The sequence below is a fragment of the Ceratotherium simum genome, chromosome 37 (genome assembly GCF_057802395.1).
Source record: "Ceratotherium simum simum isolate JZ-2026a chromosome 37, ASM5780239v1, whole genome shotgun sequence".
In the NCBI taxonomy this organism is placed as follows: Eukaryota; Metazoa; Chordata; class Mammalia; order Perissodactyla; family Rhinocerotidae; genus Ceratotherium; species Ceratotherium simum.
This window is the reverse complement of record NC_141936.1, coordinates 28,195,270-28,217,737: the sequence shown is the minus strand read 5'-3', so window position 1 is coordinate 28,217,737 and position 22,468 is coordinate 28,195,270. Positions and strand designations below refer to the sequence as shown.

Here is a 22,468-nt window from a genome sequence, read left to right as displayed (position 1 = left end):
TGGTGCTAGACAACAAGAATGAGTGCCAGGTGTACTCACTGCTATAAGGGGAAGTTCGAGTCTAGATCTGTCATATCCAACTTGGTAGCCATTATCCACACGTGGCAATTTAAATCAAAATTAATAAATATAAAACAAATTAAAAATTCAGTTCCTCTGTTCCACTAGCCATACTTCGTGTGCTCAAGAGTTACATGTATTTAGTAGCTACTGTACTGGACACCACCGATATTTATAGAACATTTCCATCATTACAGAAAGTTCCATGGGATATAACTGTTCTAGACCCTTTCACAAGGCAAATCGAGAAAACACACACACACACACACACACACACACTCACAAGTCCTCACTCTCCACTGCCCTCTAAATATCTTCCTGTGTTCTACTACATTAATTCTTCCGCACATTAAACAATTATCTGCTGAGCATATACTATTGAACAGTTACTGTTTAAGGCCCTGTAGGTTCAGGAATACAGCAGTGTCCCTTTATGCGTGGGGAATACGTTCCAAGGACCCCCGTGGATGCCTGAAACCACAGATATAATACCAAACTCTCTATATATAATATGTTTTTTCCTATACAGGCATACTTCTTTTATTGCACTTCACTTTATTGAGCTTCACAGACATTGCGTTTTTTATAAGACCCTCCACCAGCAAAAAGATTCAAAACCGCTGAAGGCTCAGATGATGGTTAGCATTTTTTAGTAATAAAGTATTTTTTAATTAAGGTATGTACATTGTTATTTTAGATATAATGCTACTGCACTCTTAATAGACGACTACCGTATAGTGTAAACATAACTTTTATGTGTACCAGGAAACCACAACAATTGTGTGCCTTGCTTTATTGTGATATTCATTTTATTGCAGTGGTGTGGAGCCCAACCTGTAATATCTCTGAGCTATGCCTGTACGTACATACCTACAATAAAGTTTAATTTATAAATTAGGCACAGTAAGCTATTAACAATAACTAATAATAAATAGAACAATTATAACACTGTAATAAAATTTACCATAGATCTTAGCAACCTCAGCATATGATTTTTTTCCTTCCTTATTAAGTTAAAAACTCACCTTTTCACTTAAAGGAAGCACTTTACAGCTTTTCTGTGTCATATCCGAATTGCCAGCATCACTACTCTTGTGCTTTGGGGCAATTATTAAGTAAAATAGGGGTACCTGAACACAAGCACTACCATACCACAAGTGTCGATCTGATAACGGAGACGGCTACTGAGTGACTAACGGGCAGGGAGCGTATATGTACGCTGACCAAAGGGATGATTCACATCCCAGGAGGAACAGAGTGGGATGGCATGAAATTTCATCACGCTACTCAGAACGGCACAGAATTTAAAACTTATTAATTGTTTATTTCTGGAATTTTCCATTTAATATTTTCGGACCACAGTTAATTGTGGGTAACTGAAACTTCGGAAAGTGAAACTGCAAATAAGGGGGGACTATTGTATATAGTCCCTGTTCTCTAAAAACTTACAATGTAATGAGAGACAGAAAAATAAATGGATTATTACTATAAAATAATGAATTATTATTATAACACATGGTGTTGTGTCAATATGTACGCCATAGTGGGGATGTCAAGGAAGGCTTCCTGAGAGAAATGACGTTTATTAAGTTTAGAAAGGTAAATAACTATTATTGTGCCAATTGGGGAGATAAGTTGGAGGTGGGGCATTTACTATTCTCCATCATTTTTTTTATCTCTGTTCCAATTATTCACTTAAGATGCTTTCTTTATCTCCTCCATACCTTTTCAAAATTCTGTTTATCTTTCAGAGCCCATCTTTTCTGATGCATTTCTTAATACAGTCATGCATCGCTTAAGAATGGGGATACGTCCTGAGAAATGGGTCCTTAGGTTAGGTTATTCTGTCGTTGTGTGAACATCACAGAGTGTACTTACACAAACCTAGATGGTACAGCCTGCTACACACCCAGGCTGCATGGTACTAATCTTACGGAACCCCTGTCAAATATAGTCTGTCATTGACCAAAACGTCATTATGCAGTGCATGACTGTACCTCAAACCAGACAAAGCCCCTTCCCCAACCCCCAAATATATTGTCTTTACAGATTTCATGCACACACAAGATTCGGTTTATGTTTGCTGTTATCAATGTAATGGTAAGAACATGGGCTTTGGAATAAGACTTGTTGCTCACTAGCTGTGTGACCCTGGGCAAGTTACTTAATCTCCCTAAACCTCAATTTCTGCATCTAAAGGTGAGATTAATAATACCTCATCGTTACATGTTTGAGGATTAAATAAAATAATGTACTGAAAATGCTTCGCATTGTGACTAGAATATGATAAAATATTTGGTGTCCTAGCAACAATAATCTTACACTTGTTTCCTCCTTTGTTTGCTGAAAGTTTTAAATTTGTTTACACCTTTCCAGGCCAATCTTTACATTATCAATTATACGCAGTATTTTAGTAACAGCTAGCAAATCCCCTAAATTATTCAAGCAGGTTCCTTCCAGTCAGAATATTATGGCATATTCATATGTAAAATATTTTAGATAGTTCTATTTATAACTATGAAAATACAAAATCAATTTCATAAATGTTATTTATCTATTGCTTATAGCAACTTTAAATAAAAATCATTAAATAAAATATGATTTTTATGTATAAAAACTTTAGATAAAAATATTTTCCCATTAAAATGATTACATAAAATTTCTTAAAATTCTGAAATAAAAATTTAAAAAATATTTTCAAATTGGGGGAGCATGCTCATAAGAGCTGAACTACTAAATGGTAAAAATCAATCTATCAATAAAAACAAATTTATCAGAATCCATGTTCCTATTTATAAGTGGATCCTACAAAATCAAACTTAAAAATGGTTCCTAATGAAACACAGCATCTTGATTTTTATACAAATATATTTAAAATAGTTAATGTAGTAATAATCAGAAACACTATTAAATGACAGTATCAAGGAGAATTTCTTTCCTTTGACACATTAGTCAAAAATATAATAGAAAAAAAAAGCATGTCATATAATGAGCACTAGAGATAACTTATTTTGCCCTTCATCACAGTGTATTTAGATATGCATTGAAAGATATATACCTAACATTTTGCTAACAAATAAAAAATACACTCTCTAAATGAATGCTTCTAATGAAGTATATTTTATTTGTAAAAAGTGTAAGCATGGACATCTAAAATTGAATTGTTTATATTCTAGAAAAAAGAAAAGAAGCACGCACCAGGATTAACAAATACCAAACCTAAAAAGGAGAGCAATGTCATTTCCTCCAAAATAACAGAGAGCTGTGCAGGTTTTCTTTGCCAAGCAAAAGACAAATATGTAGTACACTTGTGTTTTCCTTATTACCTTTACCAGTAAAATTTTAAAATCACCTTGATATGTAATTTTCCTTCAAATTAGTTTAAGCATAATAATGGATTAAAAAAATGGAGATGGGAGAAGTTTCAGAATATACTGCTATGTTGAAAAAATTATTAAATTCTACTTATATATTGTCAATACCTATTAGGTCATTTATAAACTATATATTTAAAGCATTCTGGATGTAATTATTCTAAATAACTGTGTACAATCCATATCCTCATGTATGTGAAATACATTGATGGTAAAATCTTTGCTCATGTTTTCCCAAAGGCGACCTTACCTGCGGGGTCCAATAAAAAGTAGGGCTCAATCTGTAGAGTTTTCTTTTGTGGAAACTCTGAAGCGGCCTTGTTCGAGCTGCTGTACTCATGATAGTCAAGGATGGAGATTTCAATCTTGTCCTGTCTTTTCTCCTTTTCTTACTGTGCTTCTGGTTAAGTAACCAGCTACTGGAGGAAGAGAGCTCATCTAAATTCTCTGAAGCACTGAAATGCCATGAAATAATTGAGGAGTGGAGGGAATAAAACAAAACAAACAAACAAACAAAAAAGACAAAGAAAACTAAATGTAAATTGCCTTGATCTATTATGACAGAAGAGTATTAATTTTAGCCAATTTTGTGGTAACAAATGGTGAAAGAATCAATATTAATGGGGAATTACATATTCAAGTTGTGCAAATAATTTCTACTTCTATTTTCTCCTGCAAAACAAATATCCCATAGGTTAGAAATGATCATGAGTTCATTAATACAATGTAAATGTTCATTATAAATCAATAATTCATGTATATTACACAGTGTTGTAACTATTTACACCAAATTCTTTTTGCATACGGCTGAAACTACATAGGATTATGGGTTTAAAAAGGGCTAAAGTCTCATCACTGCATCATTAGTTGCTCTTCAATAAGCACTCTGTACCATTTCAGGGAATTCTGAAACAAAGATGCAATCCTACTATATTTTAGGAATTTTTTAAAATTCTGATGATACAGAAACCACAACTATAAAATAATGAAACAGATCATACAAACTACACATGAAAATAAGCATATTAACTTTATAATTATTCTTCATATTAATTTTTAAATATTTTATATATTTAAATATTTCAAAACATCAGAAGAAAGTGAATGCTCATTGCCACATAAATTTAATTTCATTTATATCAGTATATTACATACAAAATAATTAAGCTTTTCAGGCAGTATACGTACAATTTCAACCTTATTTATGTAGACAGAAGCTAGTCAATTTAGTATTCTAACATCAACATTTGAATCTGCTATATGTGATACTGGTAATCAACATGTTAAGCTCCAAATGTGCTATTTGAGTCAAGTAGAATCTGTGTTTAACAGTAAACACAAGATACCGTTTTCCTATAGTAGTATCATTGGTTTTGAATCATATTTATGGCTGCCATAAAATAGTCTATTAGCTTGTGGATAAAGCAAGTAATTAAAGAATGCTTTACAAAGCAATAAGAAACCAGAAATAAAGGTACCTGAATGGCTTATGTTGGTGAAACCAAAGAGAATTATTAAACATGGAATTTGGTGACTATCATACATTCAACAAATACATAGTTGGGTATGTACTATTGGCCAGACCAGTGTAGGGAAAAGAGCTGATGATAACTATTTCGCTTTTAAAACATTAACTTTAGTCTTCAGAGAGCTCTAGTCAAGAATGTTTTAAGTCTCAGTTAATAAATGTTCTAAAGATCTTCTATCTGAGAAAGGTTTAAGACACAATGCTACTCTCAGATTAGCAGGTGCAATCTCATCCTGATGTTACTTTCTGTGACATATCATATGCATTACTATGGAAACCTTGAAGTGTAGCAGTGCTATAACAGTCTGCTCTTGAGAGACCAGCCTTGGAGCTGGGCTATCATGTCAAGGGTGAGCAGAAGGTATAGATGGTGGCCAGTATCAAGTCAGGCGCTGGGCAGGGCAGGTGGCCGGCACAGAATGAGTCATGGTCAGGAAGAAGACAGGTTTCAGTAGGTGGCATTAGAAGTGATCGAGTCAGGAGAGCTAGGATCCAGGGATGGGAATAGATCCAGTACAAAAGAAGGTTCTTCATCCAGCAAGTTAGAAACACCTTTAGGCAGATTATACTGGCTTCGTAAAAGAGACACTGCTTGGGTAGTGCCTAGGGAGAAGGAAGAGCTTTGATTCTGGGAGGCTGAAGCCAATTAACTAACTCCTCTATTTACAACTCTTCCTTGTTAGTGAGGCTTTATTCCCCTCCCCACTGAGACTAAGCCCTAAAGGAGGTAAGGCGCCATCTCCTTAGGAAAGGACAGCACACAGTCTTTGAACTGCTAGAGGCCCATAGGCTGGTTTAAAGAAAAACGGGAAGCTTGTCATTTGTGTCACCAAATGTCATATTTTCACGTTTCTAAGGTGGCTGACACATTATCATAGGAAAAAAGCTCCGTTTCACTTTTTCTTTAAGTATGTTCCCAGCTGCAGACAATTCATCCTTAGATGACTTTTAACTAACAGTTTCTATTAAGGATCCTTGCAAAGTATAATCAAAATTTATCCTTCTCAACTAAATGGGGGAATTTACTGAAATTGAAAGATGTGAAATCTGTTTATTTCACCACTAATCAATTTGTAAAGCACATTATTCTCACCAAAGCTAATTTGGTACATAAACCACTTTTATAAATAATTGATGAGGTTGTTGTAAAGGGTTACTGCAAATCATTGATAAATTCACTTATTTTGCACAGTGTTTTACACTAAAGAAAGGGTCAATCAACGAACCTCATTGAAAAGCAGAATAAGAGGAAAATTATGAGGAAATTCTTTGTAAGACAACATAACCCTGCTCATGTGACTCTATAACCTAAGGCTTTTCTTTAGGAGATAATAATAGAATATCTAGATAATTAAGTATTAAGTCAAACAGGAACTTAAGACAAAGACATCATTGATAATCCAACATAAGATACCATCATCACATGACAGTTAAAAAAAAAAGTTGTAATAGGAGAAGGAAGAGAAAACCCAGGAGGGAAAAAACATTTCAATAAGAGAAAAGGCTTAGTGTTCCCTCTGAGTTGTAGGTACACCTAGGAAACCCCAGAAACTGAGGATGCAGTGGGCCAGTGTCAAGTGTCGTCATATTATAGTTATCAAGACAATTATCAACAAACATCAATATGTAATTACCACTGGACTTTTGAAATAGCGGCGTACAAGTGGGATAGTACAGGTGAGGCAACACATTACACTTCTCTAGATTTATAACAGGAAGCTTTTGATCAGAGAACAGTAAGAATCCCCCAAAGGATCACCTAGATCCTCTGTGTTATAGGCAGAGAGCGTAACTCGGCTTTAAGATGAATTAAACGATGAGGAGGGGGAGCAGTGAGGGTGGGTTTTTAGGCCTAGGCCATGCTCCATTTCCTCTGCACTGCCCTAATCCAAGCTATGTTGTGCCAGCATTACCCCAACAGCCTTGTAACTGGTCTCCCTTCATCCACACTTTTTCCCCTCCAGTCCCTTCTCTACCAATCTTTGGAAAAACAAATCCAATCCTGTCATACCCTTTCCTCCCATCCCCACATGACTTAAAATCTCTCAAATCCTTCCCACTGCTCTGAGAACTCAACTTGAATCCTGAACGCACGGGGCTCTGAGTGGCCTGGCCTGCTCTCGCTCCTGCCTCATCTTTGCCTCATGCTCCCTCTCGTTCCCTGTTCCAGCCACGCTGCCTCCTTTCATTTCAAATAACTCACACTCCACAGTACAAGACCTATTATTTATTTCTGCTTCCTGGAATTTTCTCACATCCTCCTCCACCTACAGAATTTTCAATAACCATTTGGCTCTCAGTTCAAAAGTCAGTTCCTCAGGGAGGTCTCTAAGCCCTTGTGTAGTCTCTCCAAAGATGAGGTCAAATCCCCTCTGACAGCACTGCTCACCTTTCTTTCAGAGCGTCTTTCACGGTGATAATTATACATTTATTTGTATGACTATCTGACTGACGTCTGTCTCCCTGTCTAGACTGTAAGCAGTGCAGGGACTGTTTTGTTTGCACTTGTGTCGGAAGTTCCTGCTGTTGTACCTCGCAGACAGCAGATGCTGTAAATATCTGCTGAATGAACAGAGAAATATATCATATATATTGTCAGGTTTATCATCCCAGCTCTGTGCTTTGTACAGTGCGTGTACAACACATACTACACCTAAATAATTAGTTTAGTGAATGAGTAAACATTGAACATGTTTAGCCTAAGAGCCAAAAGCAGCTCCAAACAGAAGGCTACAAAAGAGCTTTTCAAAGATGTATATTTACACTGCCTTGAGTTCCATTCTAAATCTTTAACTCTTTGATTTAGAAAAGTTAGTTTTTGATAGTAAGATATGATGTATCTTATTTTATCTTATCTTATAATCAAGTATGCCCACCATATATTTATGCGAATAAGCAGATGACAGCTATAAGATGGTTTGATTTGTAAAAGAGAAGACATGAATCAAGTCTAAAAAATTTGTTTTAATCTAAACGTGCAAAATGACTGACAGCTTTATCTAAGAAAATAATCAGCAAGTCCTGAGTTCACATTTTATTAACACTGTTTAATTTCTCTTATTTAATAACTTTCTGAAATCATTGGTTTTCAATTACAATCCTAGAAAATCTTGGCAGTTAAGATATTTATGGATAATAATAGGCACTCAATTTGCCTTTACAGAGTATGAATGGGAAACTTCAAGTGCATTTTTAAATAATGTATTCCTATAGTCTGATTACTACAGGAACCAAAAGCCCAGAAGTGAGTCGATTAATCTTTTACCTGATATTTTACTATAAATCACTACCAAAATCAATTTCTATAAACGTTATGTACTTATAGCATAATTCAGAAATAAAACATTCTAAAGATATAAGTATACAGGGACATATATTCGCTACCTTCTTGGTGTCATCTTGGTGGTGGTACTGGTGCATGAAATTGGAAGAATTCCAATCTATTTGATTTCAATCTATCTTTTTATAAACCCAGTGAAAGATAGTCTGCAATTTTTCACAGTAAATTATTCAAGTATGTAATAACCTTTTGCCTAAGCCAAATTGTACTCTTAGAAGGACTGGAATAAACATTATGAGGCTCTGCTCTAATACTTTTAGTAAATAAAAAATTCCTGGTTATAAATTTAGAATGCTAGAACCATAAAAGCACGGAAAAGACTTCATGAGGTTATTTTTATTTTTTATTCTCGAGGAATAGCAGATAAAAAGTATTCAGTGCAGAATTCTAAAATACTGTTTTAGGCCAGTAGTTTTCAACATTTCCTCACATTCACCCATTCTCATATTAAACACACTTAAGAAAAAGTAGAAATCAACAATGGAGAAGACAATTAGAATGTACATTCCCAAAGAGATTACGATAGCTCCCTCAGTTCCCCATACACTCTTATACGCAAATACCCACACCCACTGTACTGAGAATGTGTCCTCACAAAATTTATATCCACCAGGAACCTCAAAACGTGACCCTATTTGGAAATGCAGTCTTTGCAGATGTAATTAGGTAACATGAGGTCACACTGCATTGGGGTGAGCCATAAATCCATTTACTGATTTACTTATAATAAGAGACACAGAGACAAAGAGGAGACCCACCCAAGGAAGAACGCCATGTGAAGAGAGACACAGAGACAGGAGAGATAGTCTACAAGCCAAAGAACGCCAACGAGGCCAACAACCACCAGAAGCTAGGAAAAGGCAAGGAAGGATTCTTCCCTAGAACCTTCAGAGAACATGGCCCTCCCCAACACCTTGATTTTGAACCTCTAGCCTCCATAATAGTGAAAGAATAAACATCTGTTATTTTAAGCCACCCAGTTAGTGGTAATTTGTTAAGACAGCCCTAGAAAACTAATATATCCATAAAAATACACCTAAGAATCATTGTTTTTGCATGACTTGTAATCTCTATTCCAAGTCTCTCCTTTTCATCAATTGGAGTTTTCTGATAAATTCAACCTATAGCAGCTAAAGTAGGGGCAACCTTTCCCCAACTTTCCCTGATGTCGAAAGTCCTCCCAACAGTTGAATCTACTGTCTTCTTCTCCCTTAATAGTGTTTGCAGAAATGAATGCATCACATACTCAGATAACTCCACGACACAGGATGGCAGTGACCAATTTTAAAGAAATTACAGAAAATAGGACTTATATAAACTTACTAACATGGCCCACTAGGGGCATTACTTGTCCTCCAAATAGCAAAAGTAAACACCCACCTCTCTCAAATGGGCAATGGATCAAGATCCAGGCATTATCTGGTACAGAGAAAACAATGCCTTGACCAGGCCATTTCTTCCACTCTGGGTATTAAGTATACCCCTTACTCAAAAATACAAGTCTCTTCAACTCTAGCAATAATATGTTTACAACATATTATACATATACAACAAAACTGTAAAATGGCATTCCACATTAGATGTTGTCTCTCTAAAAAAAATTTACATACCCATTGTAAAAAAAGTAAGGTACATCTTAAGGCAGTCATTAAAATGGAAAAAAATATTTTAAATATAAAAAGCTTCAGATATAATATTATTGAAATAAGATATAAAACTGCTTTCAGTAGATCTCAACTATGAAAATAATGTATAAAAATGATAGGAAGTAAATATACTCTGAGCAATATAAGTGATTTCCATTTTCTTCTTAGTATTTTGTGAATTTTTCAGTTTTCCTACAATGAGCTTGTACTATTTTTATAAAAAGAACAAAAAATGTCATCTAAAAGTTACAGTCTTCTTTTTCTTTGTATTAGGAACTTCTAATACATTTTTAAGTGGCTATTTGAGAATAAGCGACTTAGGAGACATAATAACCGAATGTAATATGGTTTTTGTTTGGACTCTGATTATAACAAATTAATCATAAAAAGATAATTTTGTGACAAGTGGGGTAATTTGAATATGGATAGAGAATTTCATGATCGTAACAAATTATGGCTAATATAAGAATACCAAGCAGATGATAATAACATGGTGGGTACATTAAAAAAAGAGCTTATCAAAGAAATATACAGAAGTATTTACAGTTAAAATAACAATCAAAGGGGCCGGCCCCGTGGCATAGCGGTTAAGTGCACGCGCTCGGCTGCTGATGGCTCAGGTTCGGATCCCCGGTGCGCACCAGCACACCCACTCGTCAGGCCATGCTATGGCGGCCTCCCGTATAAAGTAGAGGGAGGTCAGCATGGATGTTAGCTCAGGGCCAGTCTTCCTCGGCAAAAACAGGAGGATTGGCATGGATGTTAGCTCAGGGCTGATCTTCCTCACCAAAAAAAATAAATAAATAACAATCAATAGAATTTGCTTTTAAAAAGTCCATAGAAAAAAAAATCTGTCAGGAAGAGAAATAGCTGAAATGAGTTAGCAAAATCTGGAGAACTGTTAAAGCTAGGAATATGTGGATTCACTTTACTACGCGTTCTATGCACCCAAGTTTTCCATAATAAAAGATAGAGAGAAACAGAGACCAACCATTTGCAGTGCTGTCTGCCACTCCTGCCTCTGCTGCTTAACTTCAAGTGGGGCCTTTCAAAGCATAAAGGGAAAGATACCAGGAAGCCAGTCTGACAGCTATATTTTTCTGAGAATTGAGACATACAGTTTGTCAGACATTTCTAGTTAATCTATAGTTTGGGAGATACAGTTCAGATTCTTCAATATAATCTCTGAGCTGTTTTTCTACATATGAGATATAGTTTGAAATTGAGACTTTGTAATTTACTAATTACTATTTTTCATTTTAAAGGAAAATTTGGAAATTAAAAAAAGTTAAAAAAAATAAAAGCTAAAATACGTTTCAAAATCCCATCATCTAAATACTAATATAGCTTTCATTAAAATTTTGATTTATATCCTTCAAGTCTTTTTTTCTATGAAATCATACTGTACAATGATTTTGGTATCCTGATTTTTCCATTTAACATTCCAAAATAAGCATGTTCCCATATGATTACATACTTTCTATACACATAATTTTTTAAGAGTTACATGATATTCCATCCAGTGGTTGTATCATAACTTCTTTAAACATTCCCTATAACATTAAGTTTCAGACATGTTAATAGAGATAAAAAGGGAAAAGTAAGGTTTTTACAAAAGAAAATAATTCCTACTGGCATTACTTTAAAAACACAGTAGGGTAAGTTTTTTTTTCCTTATTGATGTTGTACATCTAGCTAATACGATAATTAACGTCATTCATAGGAACCCAAAATTATGTAGAAAACTTCAGCCTGGAACATGCTGCTAACAAACAATGGTTTCTCATGACCGAGAGGTGTCTACTGAAAATATTATGAAGGTTAAAGAACTACTTTATATGCGATTGGTTTGCCAGTTTACCCGCAGTTTTTCAATTATGATACCCAATTAGAAAGAATGGCTGCATTTCATGAGATAATTACCATTAGTGGAAATAAACAGCATGGCAATGATTCATTGGAATTTAATTTCATATCATATTCTGAGCCTCATTAAAGCAAAAACAAACAACCACCACCACCATAAAAATCTAGACATTATTTCAAGTAGGAACTCACTTTCTCAGAGATAACACCCCATGGGGTAAACAAGGGTCCATTTACAACAGTTTGTCTTCATTTTAGACTGAGATCTAAAAGCCAGGAAGGCTCCCTCTGATGATAAAATGTAACGCTCCATTTGTTTGAAGACTCAATCTTTTCAGTTGCTCATTTCCTGGTGACTCATCTTAGACCCTGCTGCCAAGATTAATAAAGCTAAAAAAACAATTCTGACTTCTGGGAGACACTGCCATTAAATAAGAGATGGGGGCTGGGAATCAATGAATAACAAGTGGGCAAACGGGTGCCCTGGAAAATAATTAACCAGGTGAATTTATTTCAGACATGGTGAGAACAGATCATTAGGATATTAGAAAAATGACCTTAAGTACGTTTTAGAAATTATATCAAACAATAAGTTTTATGTGGTCCACTAACAACTAAGACAGAGAACAGGTGGCTAAACTTTAAAAATTCAAAATTTAAATTTCTTCTAACCTAATTATACACAAAAACTACGATATGTGACATAAAGCTAGAATAAATATGCTTTATTAGAAGAACTGTAACACTTCACTTACGAGATCATTTATCTGGCAACCCCAAGTAAACAGAATACAGCTGAAATTGCAAAAAGATCTCAGTAAGTCCATGCCTGGAAGCTCACTCCTGTTACTGTTAAGAGAGGCCTTCTCTCCTACTAGAGAATGTCTCTTATCATGGTGCAGATACTTCCACCACGTTGGTTATCTGATTGTCTAGTCCAGAGTGAAATCACAGGAGAGGAGGAAGAACTGCGGGAGACAGCCATGCGAGCAGCAACTAAAACACCAATCTGACTACGGGCGAGAAAAAACAAATAAGTATAAAATATTTTTTATGGAATGCTGATTACCTGCAAGAAATCTTGAAAGATTTTTCATTCATTCAACAAATATTTATTTGTGCCCACGATGTGACTCTCACTGATCTAGATGCTAGGAAAATAGCAGTTAATAAAACAGACAAAAAAGAAAATTCCTACTCTCCTGGAGTTACATTCTCTTCCAGGAAGACAGACAATAAACAGGTAAAAAAAAATCAAATAATATCACACTCGTGATCTCATTCTATCCTCACAACAATCCAGGAAGCAGACTGTTCTCATTAGCTGTGATTTAGAAAGTTGCCCAGGATCACAATGCTTCTAAGCAGCAGAGTTGAGATTGACCTCAGATCTCTCTAACTCCAAAGTGATAGTCTTAACAATGAGTTTTCTTCATAGCATTTGATCAGGGTTTAAAATCAGACATTTATTTGTGTGATTATTCGGTTGATGTCATTTTTCCCAAACTAGGGACTCTATACCACGAGGACAGAGACCACATCTACTTTTGTCTAACACTGTATCCCCAGTGCCCTGCTCAGGGCCCGGCACACTGAGGTCCTCACAGGTATCTGTTGCGTACTAAGCAGATTCGTTCATGAATCTACAACTGCTCATCTCAACAGCTCCTGAGGATGTGGTCATAGTGATGAGCCTGAGTTATCAAAGAAAAACTGAGTTAAGTTCAGTATCATCTAAGAAAGGCAGTGTGTAATAAATTTTACTTAGACAATTCTTCCCAAATGGTTTATTTGAAAGTTTTTGGCACTTGAGTAGAATCTTCATTCCTCCTTCTGTCTTGGGTACGTCTTTCCATAATAACTTCTAGATTATGCTTTACAGTTACTAAGACACGTTGAATAAAGTAATTTCTCTCTATCACTAAATCTCTTGACTTAAGCTAACATAAAATTATTGCATCCAAAGCAAAGCAGAAAGTGATGTTACAAAAAGATATACATTTTAGGCTGTATTGAAATCTTTATGTTTTTATTGTTCATTTGTTTGAAAAACTGGAATTCCTCAAAAATAAATGTTTAATTAAAGAATATTAGCACTAGAAACTAATTTAGGAAATATTTGTGTCCTAGTAAATTTACAGATGAAGAAATGAGATGTAGAGAGATTAATTGGATGCCCAAGGTCACGAAATGTCTGAAAGAAAGAGAAGACGTAAGAAAGTACACAGTCCCATAACTGCAAGTTAGCCTGAAGCCACTAAATTACAAAAAACACCATAATTGACTAAGAATAAACAAAAGTTAAAACTTTTCAGGGGGATGGGGGGTGCGGGTTGGGGGAGGGAGATTAAATGTCCCAAGATGGTCTTTTGAGGAGCTGTGTTTTAGTTTTTTGTGAAGAACATCAGCCCTGAGCTAACATCTGCCAATCCTCCTCTTTTTGCTGAGTAAGACTGGCCCTGGGCTAACATCTGTGCCCATCTTCCTCCACTTTATGTGGAACGCAGCCTCACCATGGCCTGACAAGTGGTGCGCCGGTGTGCGCCCGGGATCCAAACCCCGGCCGCCAGCAGCAGAGCGCACACACTTAACTGCTACGCGCCACAGGGCGGGCCCCAGAGGAGCTGTGTTTTATGTACCATGAGAATAAAACCCAATAGTGTGCTTACCCTGGATTTCAGAGGGCTTGATTACGGGGTCCCATACAGACTAGGCAAATGGAAGGTGTCGGCAACTTGACATCTTCCCAAAAGATACGATGGAAAGATAGCTGGTGCCCCAGTGGCCCCTAGTACATACCTGCATGATAAATGTCCTCAGTAACAGCTGGCCTGTGAGGCCCTACATATGCCCTCAAATCGTTTCCTAACTCGGCCCACTCTGAAGCATTTTTTTAGAAGGGTAAGAATAGTTCTAAATCAATGACTAGTACACTGCCCAGGATATAAAACAAACAACAGGCTATATCCACAATTTTAATATACATTATGTTGTTACATAAAAATATCAATGGCTAATGTTATTAGGCTGTTTCTTCTGCAGCAGGCATTGTGATAAGAGTCTTATGTGTACTATCTCATTTACTTCTCCCACGACCGCACACTGTCTCCCAACATCTGGTCTGTTTACTGTGAGACACACATGTAACTCTTGGTCATGATCTGCTGAGTGGCATATTACATTTTAATAGACGCAACAGGGAGCTTTTAAGATAATATGACTATAGAGATTTGGTTAGAGTGGAGACTGAACAACATCGTGTTGATTAAGACTTTATAAAATTTTTGGAACAGAGAGAATATAAATATTTAGACACCATAATGACAACTTGAAGACAATACAAGGCAAATATATATTATTTAACACAGTAAATTACCAAATTTCCTGTTACTTTTAAATATACCTTTTGCCTATAGCTACAAACATTCTGCAACTTCCTATTATTGTACTGCTGTTATTGGGTCTGACATTTGTATTAATTTACACATTTCAGCTGAGTATGTGCCTCAACATTCACAACTGAATAGAAGAGTACTTTTCAGGTCAAAGGGGACAATTAAAAATACACGATAGCTACTGGTCCTTTTCTTTTGGCCATTCTTCATTTGCTTTCCACAAGTATGTATGAATGCTTTCATTGGAAAAGACAGAACAGATATCCTAGATTAAGACCAATTTGACAGATAAAGAAAAGGGCAAGGATTACAAAATCAATACTCGGATCAGTCTCTACCACTAAATTTTAAGGTAACATGTTGAAATGAGATATAATTCTCTTTGATTCCCTTTTAACAAATTAAATATCACATTCCCACTTCTATCTTAAAATTTTGATATTCTAAGGCTATAATTTTAACAACGTGGGACTAGTCAAATTTTGCTCACAGTTTTAGGATTAATAATGGCATTTAAATATTTTTTTAAAACTATAATGACCACTGTATTTTCTATTTATCCTTTTTAAAGTGTATAATTTGTGCCTTATTTTTCTTAACTTCTTTATTGGGAAATACAAGATATCTATAGATAAGCACATAGAACATTTAACTTACGTATAACTTGTAAATATGAAGCAATGCTTCTCCTACTCCTCCACTCAGGTCAAGAAATGGAACATTATTAGCACCTAAGAAGCCATACCCCCACGTGGACCTTCTCTTCATACTTAACTTAGAAAGATCGAAAGTTAAATCAGCACTTTTACAGGCCTCCTGAGCAATTCAAGGACCCGAGAACAATTTAAATCCGTTTACCTTCCTCCGGAACCACATGCTACTATTCCCATGGACTTTTTTTGTGTTTGTGTGTGAGGAGATCAGCCCTGAGCTAACATCTGCCAATCCTCCTCTTTTTGCTGAGGAAGACTGGCCCTGGGCTAACATCCGTGCCCATCTTCCTCTACTTTATATGGGACACCGCCACAGCATGGCTTGACAAGCAGTGCGTCGGTGCGCGCCCGGGATCTGAACCTGCGAACCCCGGGCCACTGCACTGGAGCGTGTGCACTTAACTGCTTGCCCCACTGGGCCGGCTCCCATGGGCTTTTTTTAAACCCCACTAGACGTATGTTACTACTGTTTGTTCACATATGCCCATCGGGTTATTTACCATTTCATTGGTTCTTCATTCTTGCATCTCCAATTACCCATCTAGGATCACCATTTCCCACTGCTTGAAGCACACCCTTTAAGGTGATCATTAATTGGAGTCCACTAGTGACAAACTCTCTCCATTTTGATCTGTCTGAAAACATCTGTTTCACACTCAGACTTGAAGGATGTTTTCTCCGAGTATAGAATTTCTCGGCAGTTACTCTCTTTCGACACCCTGAAGATACCATTCCACTGCACTCTGGCTCCTATTACTCCTCTTGAGAAGTTAGCTGTCAGTCAAACAGCAGCTTCAACTGCAGCAACGTCTTCCTCCCCCTCCCCCGCCCCCACTGCTGCTTTTAGATGTTCCACTTGTCTTTTGTTCACATTTCCTCTATCTTTCTAGGGGTAGATTTCCTCATATTTGTCCTGCTCAGGAATCTGTGGTTGGCTTCCTGAATTTGGTGTCTTTCCTAAGATCAGGTAATCTTCTAGCTGTCTCTTCAAATACTGCTTCTGCTTCATTTTCTACCTCATCTTCCAGGTCTCCAATTAAGTCTCATAGTAGAGCTCAATATGTTCTCCACGTTTTTTTTGTTTGTTTGTTTGTTTGTTTTTTTAAAGATTTTATTTATTTATTTTTTCCCCCCAAAGCCCCAGTAGATAGTTGTGTGTCATAGCTGCACATCCTTCTAGTTGCTGTATGTGGGACGCGGCCTCAGCATGGCCGGAGAAGCAGCGCGTCGGTGCAAGCCCGGGATCCGAACCCGGGTCGCCAGCAGTGGAGCGCGCTCACTTAACCACCAAGCCACGGGGCCGGCCCTGTTCTCCACGTTTTTTAAATGACTATTCTGTATTTTCCATTGCTTTGTCTTTTTTCCTGCATTCTGGAACTTTTCTTCTAATCTATCTTCTACATTTCACCTTCTCTCTTCAATTGTGTGTCCATGTTGCTGCCAAACTCACTTGGTTTTTAATTTCAGCATTTTTCATAAGTTTTATTTGGACCTTTTTCACATGTGCTATGTCACTTTCATAGTTTCTTCCTTGCAGATATTTTCAAGCCTATCTTTTATTTTTAAAATCAGAATAAGCACTGTTTTTTAAATAATCAGTGTTTGATAATTCTGATATCTGAAAATTTTATGATCTGTTTTTGTTATCTGTTATTTTCTCCTTATTCTTATTATTATTGCTCTGTCTCCTCATGTTTGATTATATTTGACTGTGTGCTGATCATTGCTCTTGAAAAATTATCCCTGAGGATTTCCTGGGGCTAAGAAAGAAGGTGCCTTCCTCCAGAGAGAATGTGGCTTTGCCTCTGCCATCTGCCTTGTGGTATTAGCCATTCCAGAAGCATTTTAAACTAGGGATTCCTTGGATGATGCATTGATGCAAATTTGGACTGAAAATCCATGTGAAAGTCCCTATCATGGTCAGGCTATCTCAAAAACAGGTTTCCTTTTTTTTCTTTTATCTTCTGCTCTGCTCAGCACCAAGGCAACTCTCTCACGCTGCTTATAGGGGTGGGGAAGGGGGAACCAGTTTTCCTTTGGATTTATGTTTACTATGAGGTGTAGCCCCTGGAGGAAGGTGGTCCTAGCTAAATATGGGGAGGATTTCCTTTCATCTCCCTACCAGAGGCATATCTTCCTCTCAACTCACAAGCTATTAAAACTTCACTTGATTTTTCTGGATTTGGCTTTGATTTCTCTTTCTTTCCCACAAAGCTATCAAAGCCTCAACTTAATTTTCTCAGAACGTGGCCTCAGACAAAAGTAGATTGCTGTGCTTTGCTTACTTTTCTAGGTTCTTACTTTTTCTTAGCTCTTTGCTTGGAAATATCATTAATGACATTCACTACTTTCTTATTTTCAAAATAAACACTAAAATATTCAATATCAGGGACTCAAACAGATATTTGTATACCCCTGTTCATAGCAGCATTATTCACAACAGCCAAAAGGTAGCAGCAACCCAAATGTTCATCTAAGGATCAATGGATAAACAAGATGTGGTCTATACATAAACAGAATATTATTCAACCTTATAGAGGAAGGGAATGTTGACACATGCTACAGTTTGGATGGACCTTGATGACACTATGCTCAGTGAAATAAGCCAGTCACAAAAGGACAAATACTGTATGATTTCACTTGTGTGAGGTACCTAGAGTAGCCAAATTCAGAGACACAAAATAGAATGGCAGTTGCCAAGGACTGGGAAGAAGGAAGAATGGGGAGTTACTGTTTAATGAGTACGGAGTTTCAGTTTAAGAAGATGAAGAAAGTTCTGGAGATGGATGATGGTGATTGTTGCACAGCCATGTGAATGTACTTAATGCCACTAAACTTAAAAATGGTTAGGGCCGGCCCTGTGGCTTGGTGGTTAAGTGCGCGCGCTGCGATGCTGGTGGCCCGGGTTCGGATCCCGGGTGCGCATCGAGGCACCACTTCTCCGTTCATCCTGGGGCCGAGTCCCGCATACAGCAACTAGAAGGATGTGCAGCTACAACATACAACTATCCACTGGGGCTTTGGGGGGAAAAAATAAAATAAATAAAATCTTTAAAAAAAAAAAAAAAAAAAAAAAGGTTAAAGTACTAAATTTTATGTTATGTACATTTTACTGGAATTTTAAAAATTCTTATTCAAATGATGAATTTTCTTACTTCACATTTACTTAAATACATAAAATGAATAATATTTATATGCTTAATAACGACATCTTCAGAGAGTGCTTTGTGGTTAAGTGCCAAGTTTGAATAACATTACAAAGACTATGCCCTTACTCTTGAAAAGCTTTGAATCTGAGAGACGTTTTCTTCATATACAATTATATTTAAGAAAAAATAACAATATTTGAAAAAGAACAAGACACAAAAAATAAAACTAGGCTTCATTTGACATTTTATTCTCAGGGTCAAAAGGCTTATAAAGAGATAAATTTCACATTGCTTCAATACAGGTATCTTTAAATCAAAGCTTTTTCATATATTACTATAATATAAAATTGTCTCTCCAATTGTTTTTCAAAATCTATGGTAATCTCAAATGTGAGTAATGTAAAATAATCTGTTAAATTTATAGAATTTCACTACTACACGTTTATTTTATAAAAAGTTCAATTAGAGAATACTTTTAAATTAAATTCTCATCGAGTTTTACAAATATGAATTAAGTACTTTTCACAATATAGTTAAGGGGTTAACAAAACCGACTTAGAAACCACGTAACAACCCTCTTCAGGGGTGGGCTCTGCTCATGTTACACAAGACGTGTGGGGCGAGGAGGAAGGGACGGGGCGATGTTCTACTTGCCAGTGTCTATCCAAACTCCTCCACCAACATCTCCCACTCTTCACTCGGCTACAGTCACTTTACAAACAGCTGCATTTACACCCATCTTAATCTCTTTTGTGCCACTCTCAAAAAACAAGTGCATTTTCTCCTGTTATAAGGTCCCTCCACAACTTAGTGATATGTATTTCTGCATTTCCCATCTCTGGCTCTTTCCCTTCCCTTTATTTTAATAAAGATGCTTACATTTCTTCCATCTTAAGAACAAAAATACCTTCCTTGACCCTGTACATCCATTTTCTTATAGCCTTTACAATCAGCAGCCTTCAAAGTATAATCTTGACTCTCCCTCTGCTTCGTCTCTAATTCCCTTACTAACCACTGTCGTGTCTCTCCGTCAGGCCAGGACACTGCTCTTGCTAAGGTCTCCATTCACGACTGACAAAACCAAGAGACATTTGTCAGTACCTCTCTGGCATCTGACATGACGACCACATATCCTCAAAATTTTCTACTTTTCCTTCAGAGTTATTACTCTTTTATCTGCAACATATTCCAGTTTCTATGTTCCTGGTAAAACAGACTTGTATATTATAGTATCTATTATCATAAATGGTAGAGTTTTCACAAAAATTTTAATGAGATCATGAGTATCCCCCATATCTTTTGATTCACACAGCAGTTTGCTGGTTATCTGGTAACAGCATTTAAAAAGAGTTATTAAACAAAGATAAATTATACATTTTTAACAAAACCTCTAATATTCTAAATTTGCTAACCTTCTCTTTGACGAACGGTAGCTGTACTACATTTTCTAGCAAATGTTAGAAAATAAATACAATCTTTCCTTCAAAGGAAATATAATATTTTGACAACAAATGTGAAAATAAATGCTTTTTGAAAGAAATTCATTTTATGTAGAAAGTATTCTGAAAAAATGTTAATTGTTGCCAAAAATAGATAAAACAAATTAATAAATTAGTAAAATTAACAAAATTAATTAAAATACTTACAGATCAACACACTTCAAAAAGCTGGAAAACAAATTTTTATCTGCTTTTAAATCTACCAAAGAATTTTAGTAGGTTTTGAACCTGTTACAAACTTTCAAAAATAAACCTGCCAATTAGTTTGTAGGAATAACTAGTTGACATCAGGAAAGATGGCCATTACTAGCTGATTTCAACAAGAACCTTTGAACTGTTGGTAGACAGAATTGAAAAAGTATCATGATTCAGTAAACACCCAATGTTGCATTTCTTTCATTTGGATCTATGTATCTTTACAAGGTATCTTTTTCAACTATGACACCTATTACAATCAAATAGTCAAACAATTGCACACAATTCCATTATTATTATATGATATTTAAATAATTACATGTTTCACCTACTACACTGCAAGTTATTTAAAAGTAGGAACTTTGTCTTCTTCATCTATGTATCCCCAGGACTTTGACTACGTGGCATACAGCAGATAGTTATGCAATAAATACATAGTGAATGAAGGCCCAAAAATACAGGCAAGTATATTAAAATGAATATATGTATACATGCACACGTAAGTATATGTGTAATAGTGTAATGCCTGGTCAGGTAAACAAAATATTACCAAAATGGGCTTAGCTCCAAGGCCCAACGCTCACATACCAATTTGATGGTGTTTAATGGCTCAACTTGTAATTATGGCTTTCTTAATTAGGATTTGTTCTCATAAATGAAGATATCATAGTTGTCCTATACAAGTGAGAATCTTTACTTTCAAAGCGAATCATCAGTGATACAAGGAATGAAAATAAAGTCAACGAAAAGTAAAGCAAAACCAGCAGAAGAACTGTTTCCATTACAGAATAATGGATAAATGACCCAGGACAAATAAAACTGTAAAAGTAGTAAAAATTAGACTTTCAAAATAACAAATTAGAAATAAAAATTGAATAACAGCATTTTTATTTTAAGACAGTTTATATTCACTAATCTCATTAAGAATGTGCCTGCTACTTAGCACAACTTTCACCACGGTATAAATTTTCCTTTCATGCTCTATTAAAAAAAATTTTAATAATAAATCATATAATTACTAATATAAATATTTCTCAATAGTAAATTACACTTAGTCTTCTATGGTAGTTAAAGCAAAGAAGCCCACATTACAATTTTATGGGAAAAAAATTAGATGCACACAAAAAATGATATGCTATTAGCATCTTTAATTCTAATTCCATCTTTAAAAGAAAAGATTCAAAAAGAAAAATAAGCAAAATAAAAGAGAACAAATGCTGTTTCCAAAAAAGTATGAGGATTCATAATATATGTATATATTTGCTGATATAACATAATAAATTGGTAATGATTGTAGGAATTATTATATTAATTACATTCAGAAAAAAATTTACCTTATAAAAGCTGAAATACAAAATGATTGAGTAAAACTTAAGCTGAATTTTATGGACGATATCTATCAATCTTTTGTGCCCAAACTATATCTAGGGTCTTTTTCTCTTAAAATGCATTACCAGGGGTTGAGCTGAAGAATCTAAAACATACCAAATAGAAGGTATACTAAATAAGGCAGTATTTCTATAGCAAACGGTATCACTGTTTTTCCTTTTAGAAACATGATAAAACTTTCTGGAAAGCTGTCTACCTCATTCTCAGGTTTATAGTTAGTTAATTATGTAAGTTTGATGTTATCTAAAAATGTATCCATGGTCTATTGATTGTACTCTAATAGTGCTTAAGGTAGAAGAAAAAAGCAGCTATAA

The 22,468-nt window shown here is 35.7% G+C and overlaps 1 protein-coding gene across 11 annotated transcripts in view; it reads right to left on the bottom strand.

Moving 5' to 3' along the window:
• Positions 1 to 22,468, bottom strand: part of KANSL1L (KAT8 regulatory NSL complex subunit 1 like) — a 125,851-nt gene that overhangs the window by 48,739 nt on the left and 54,644 nt on the right. For 9 of the 11 annotated variants that reach the window (XM_087424884.1, XM_087424887.1, XM_087424894.1 and 6 more), the window contains one exon: positions 3,685 to 3,889. In XM_087424884.1, coding sequence (XP_087281010.1) covers positions 3,685 to 3,889 — 205 coding nt within the window. The remainder of the gene's footprint in view (positions 1 to 3,684; positions 3,890 to 22,468) is intronic. The other 2 variants (XM_087424890.1, XM_087424891.1) reach the window with 2 other exon arrangements.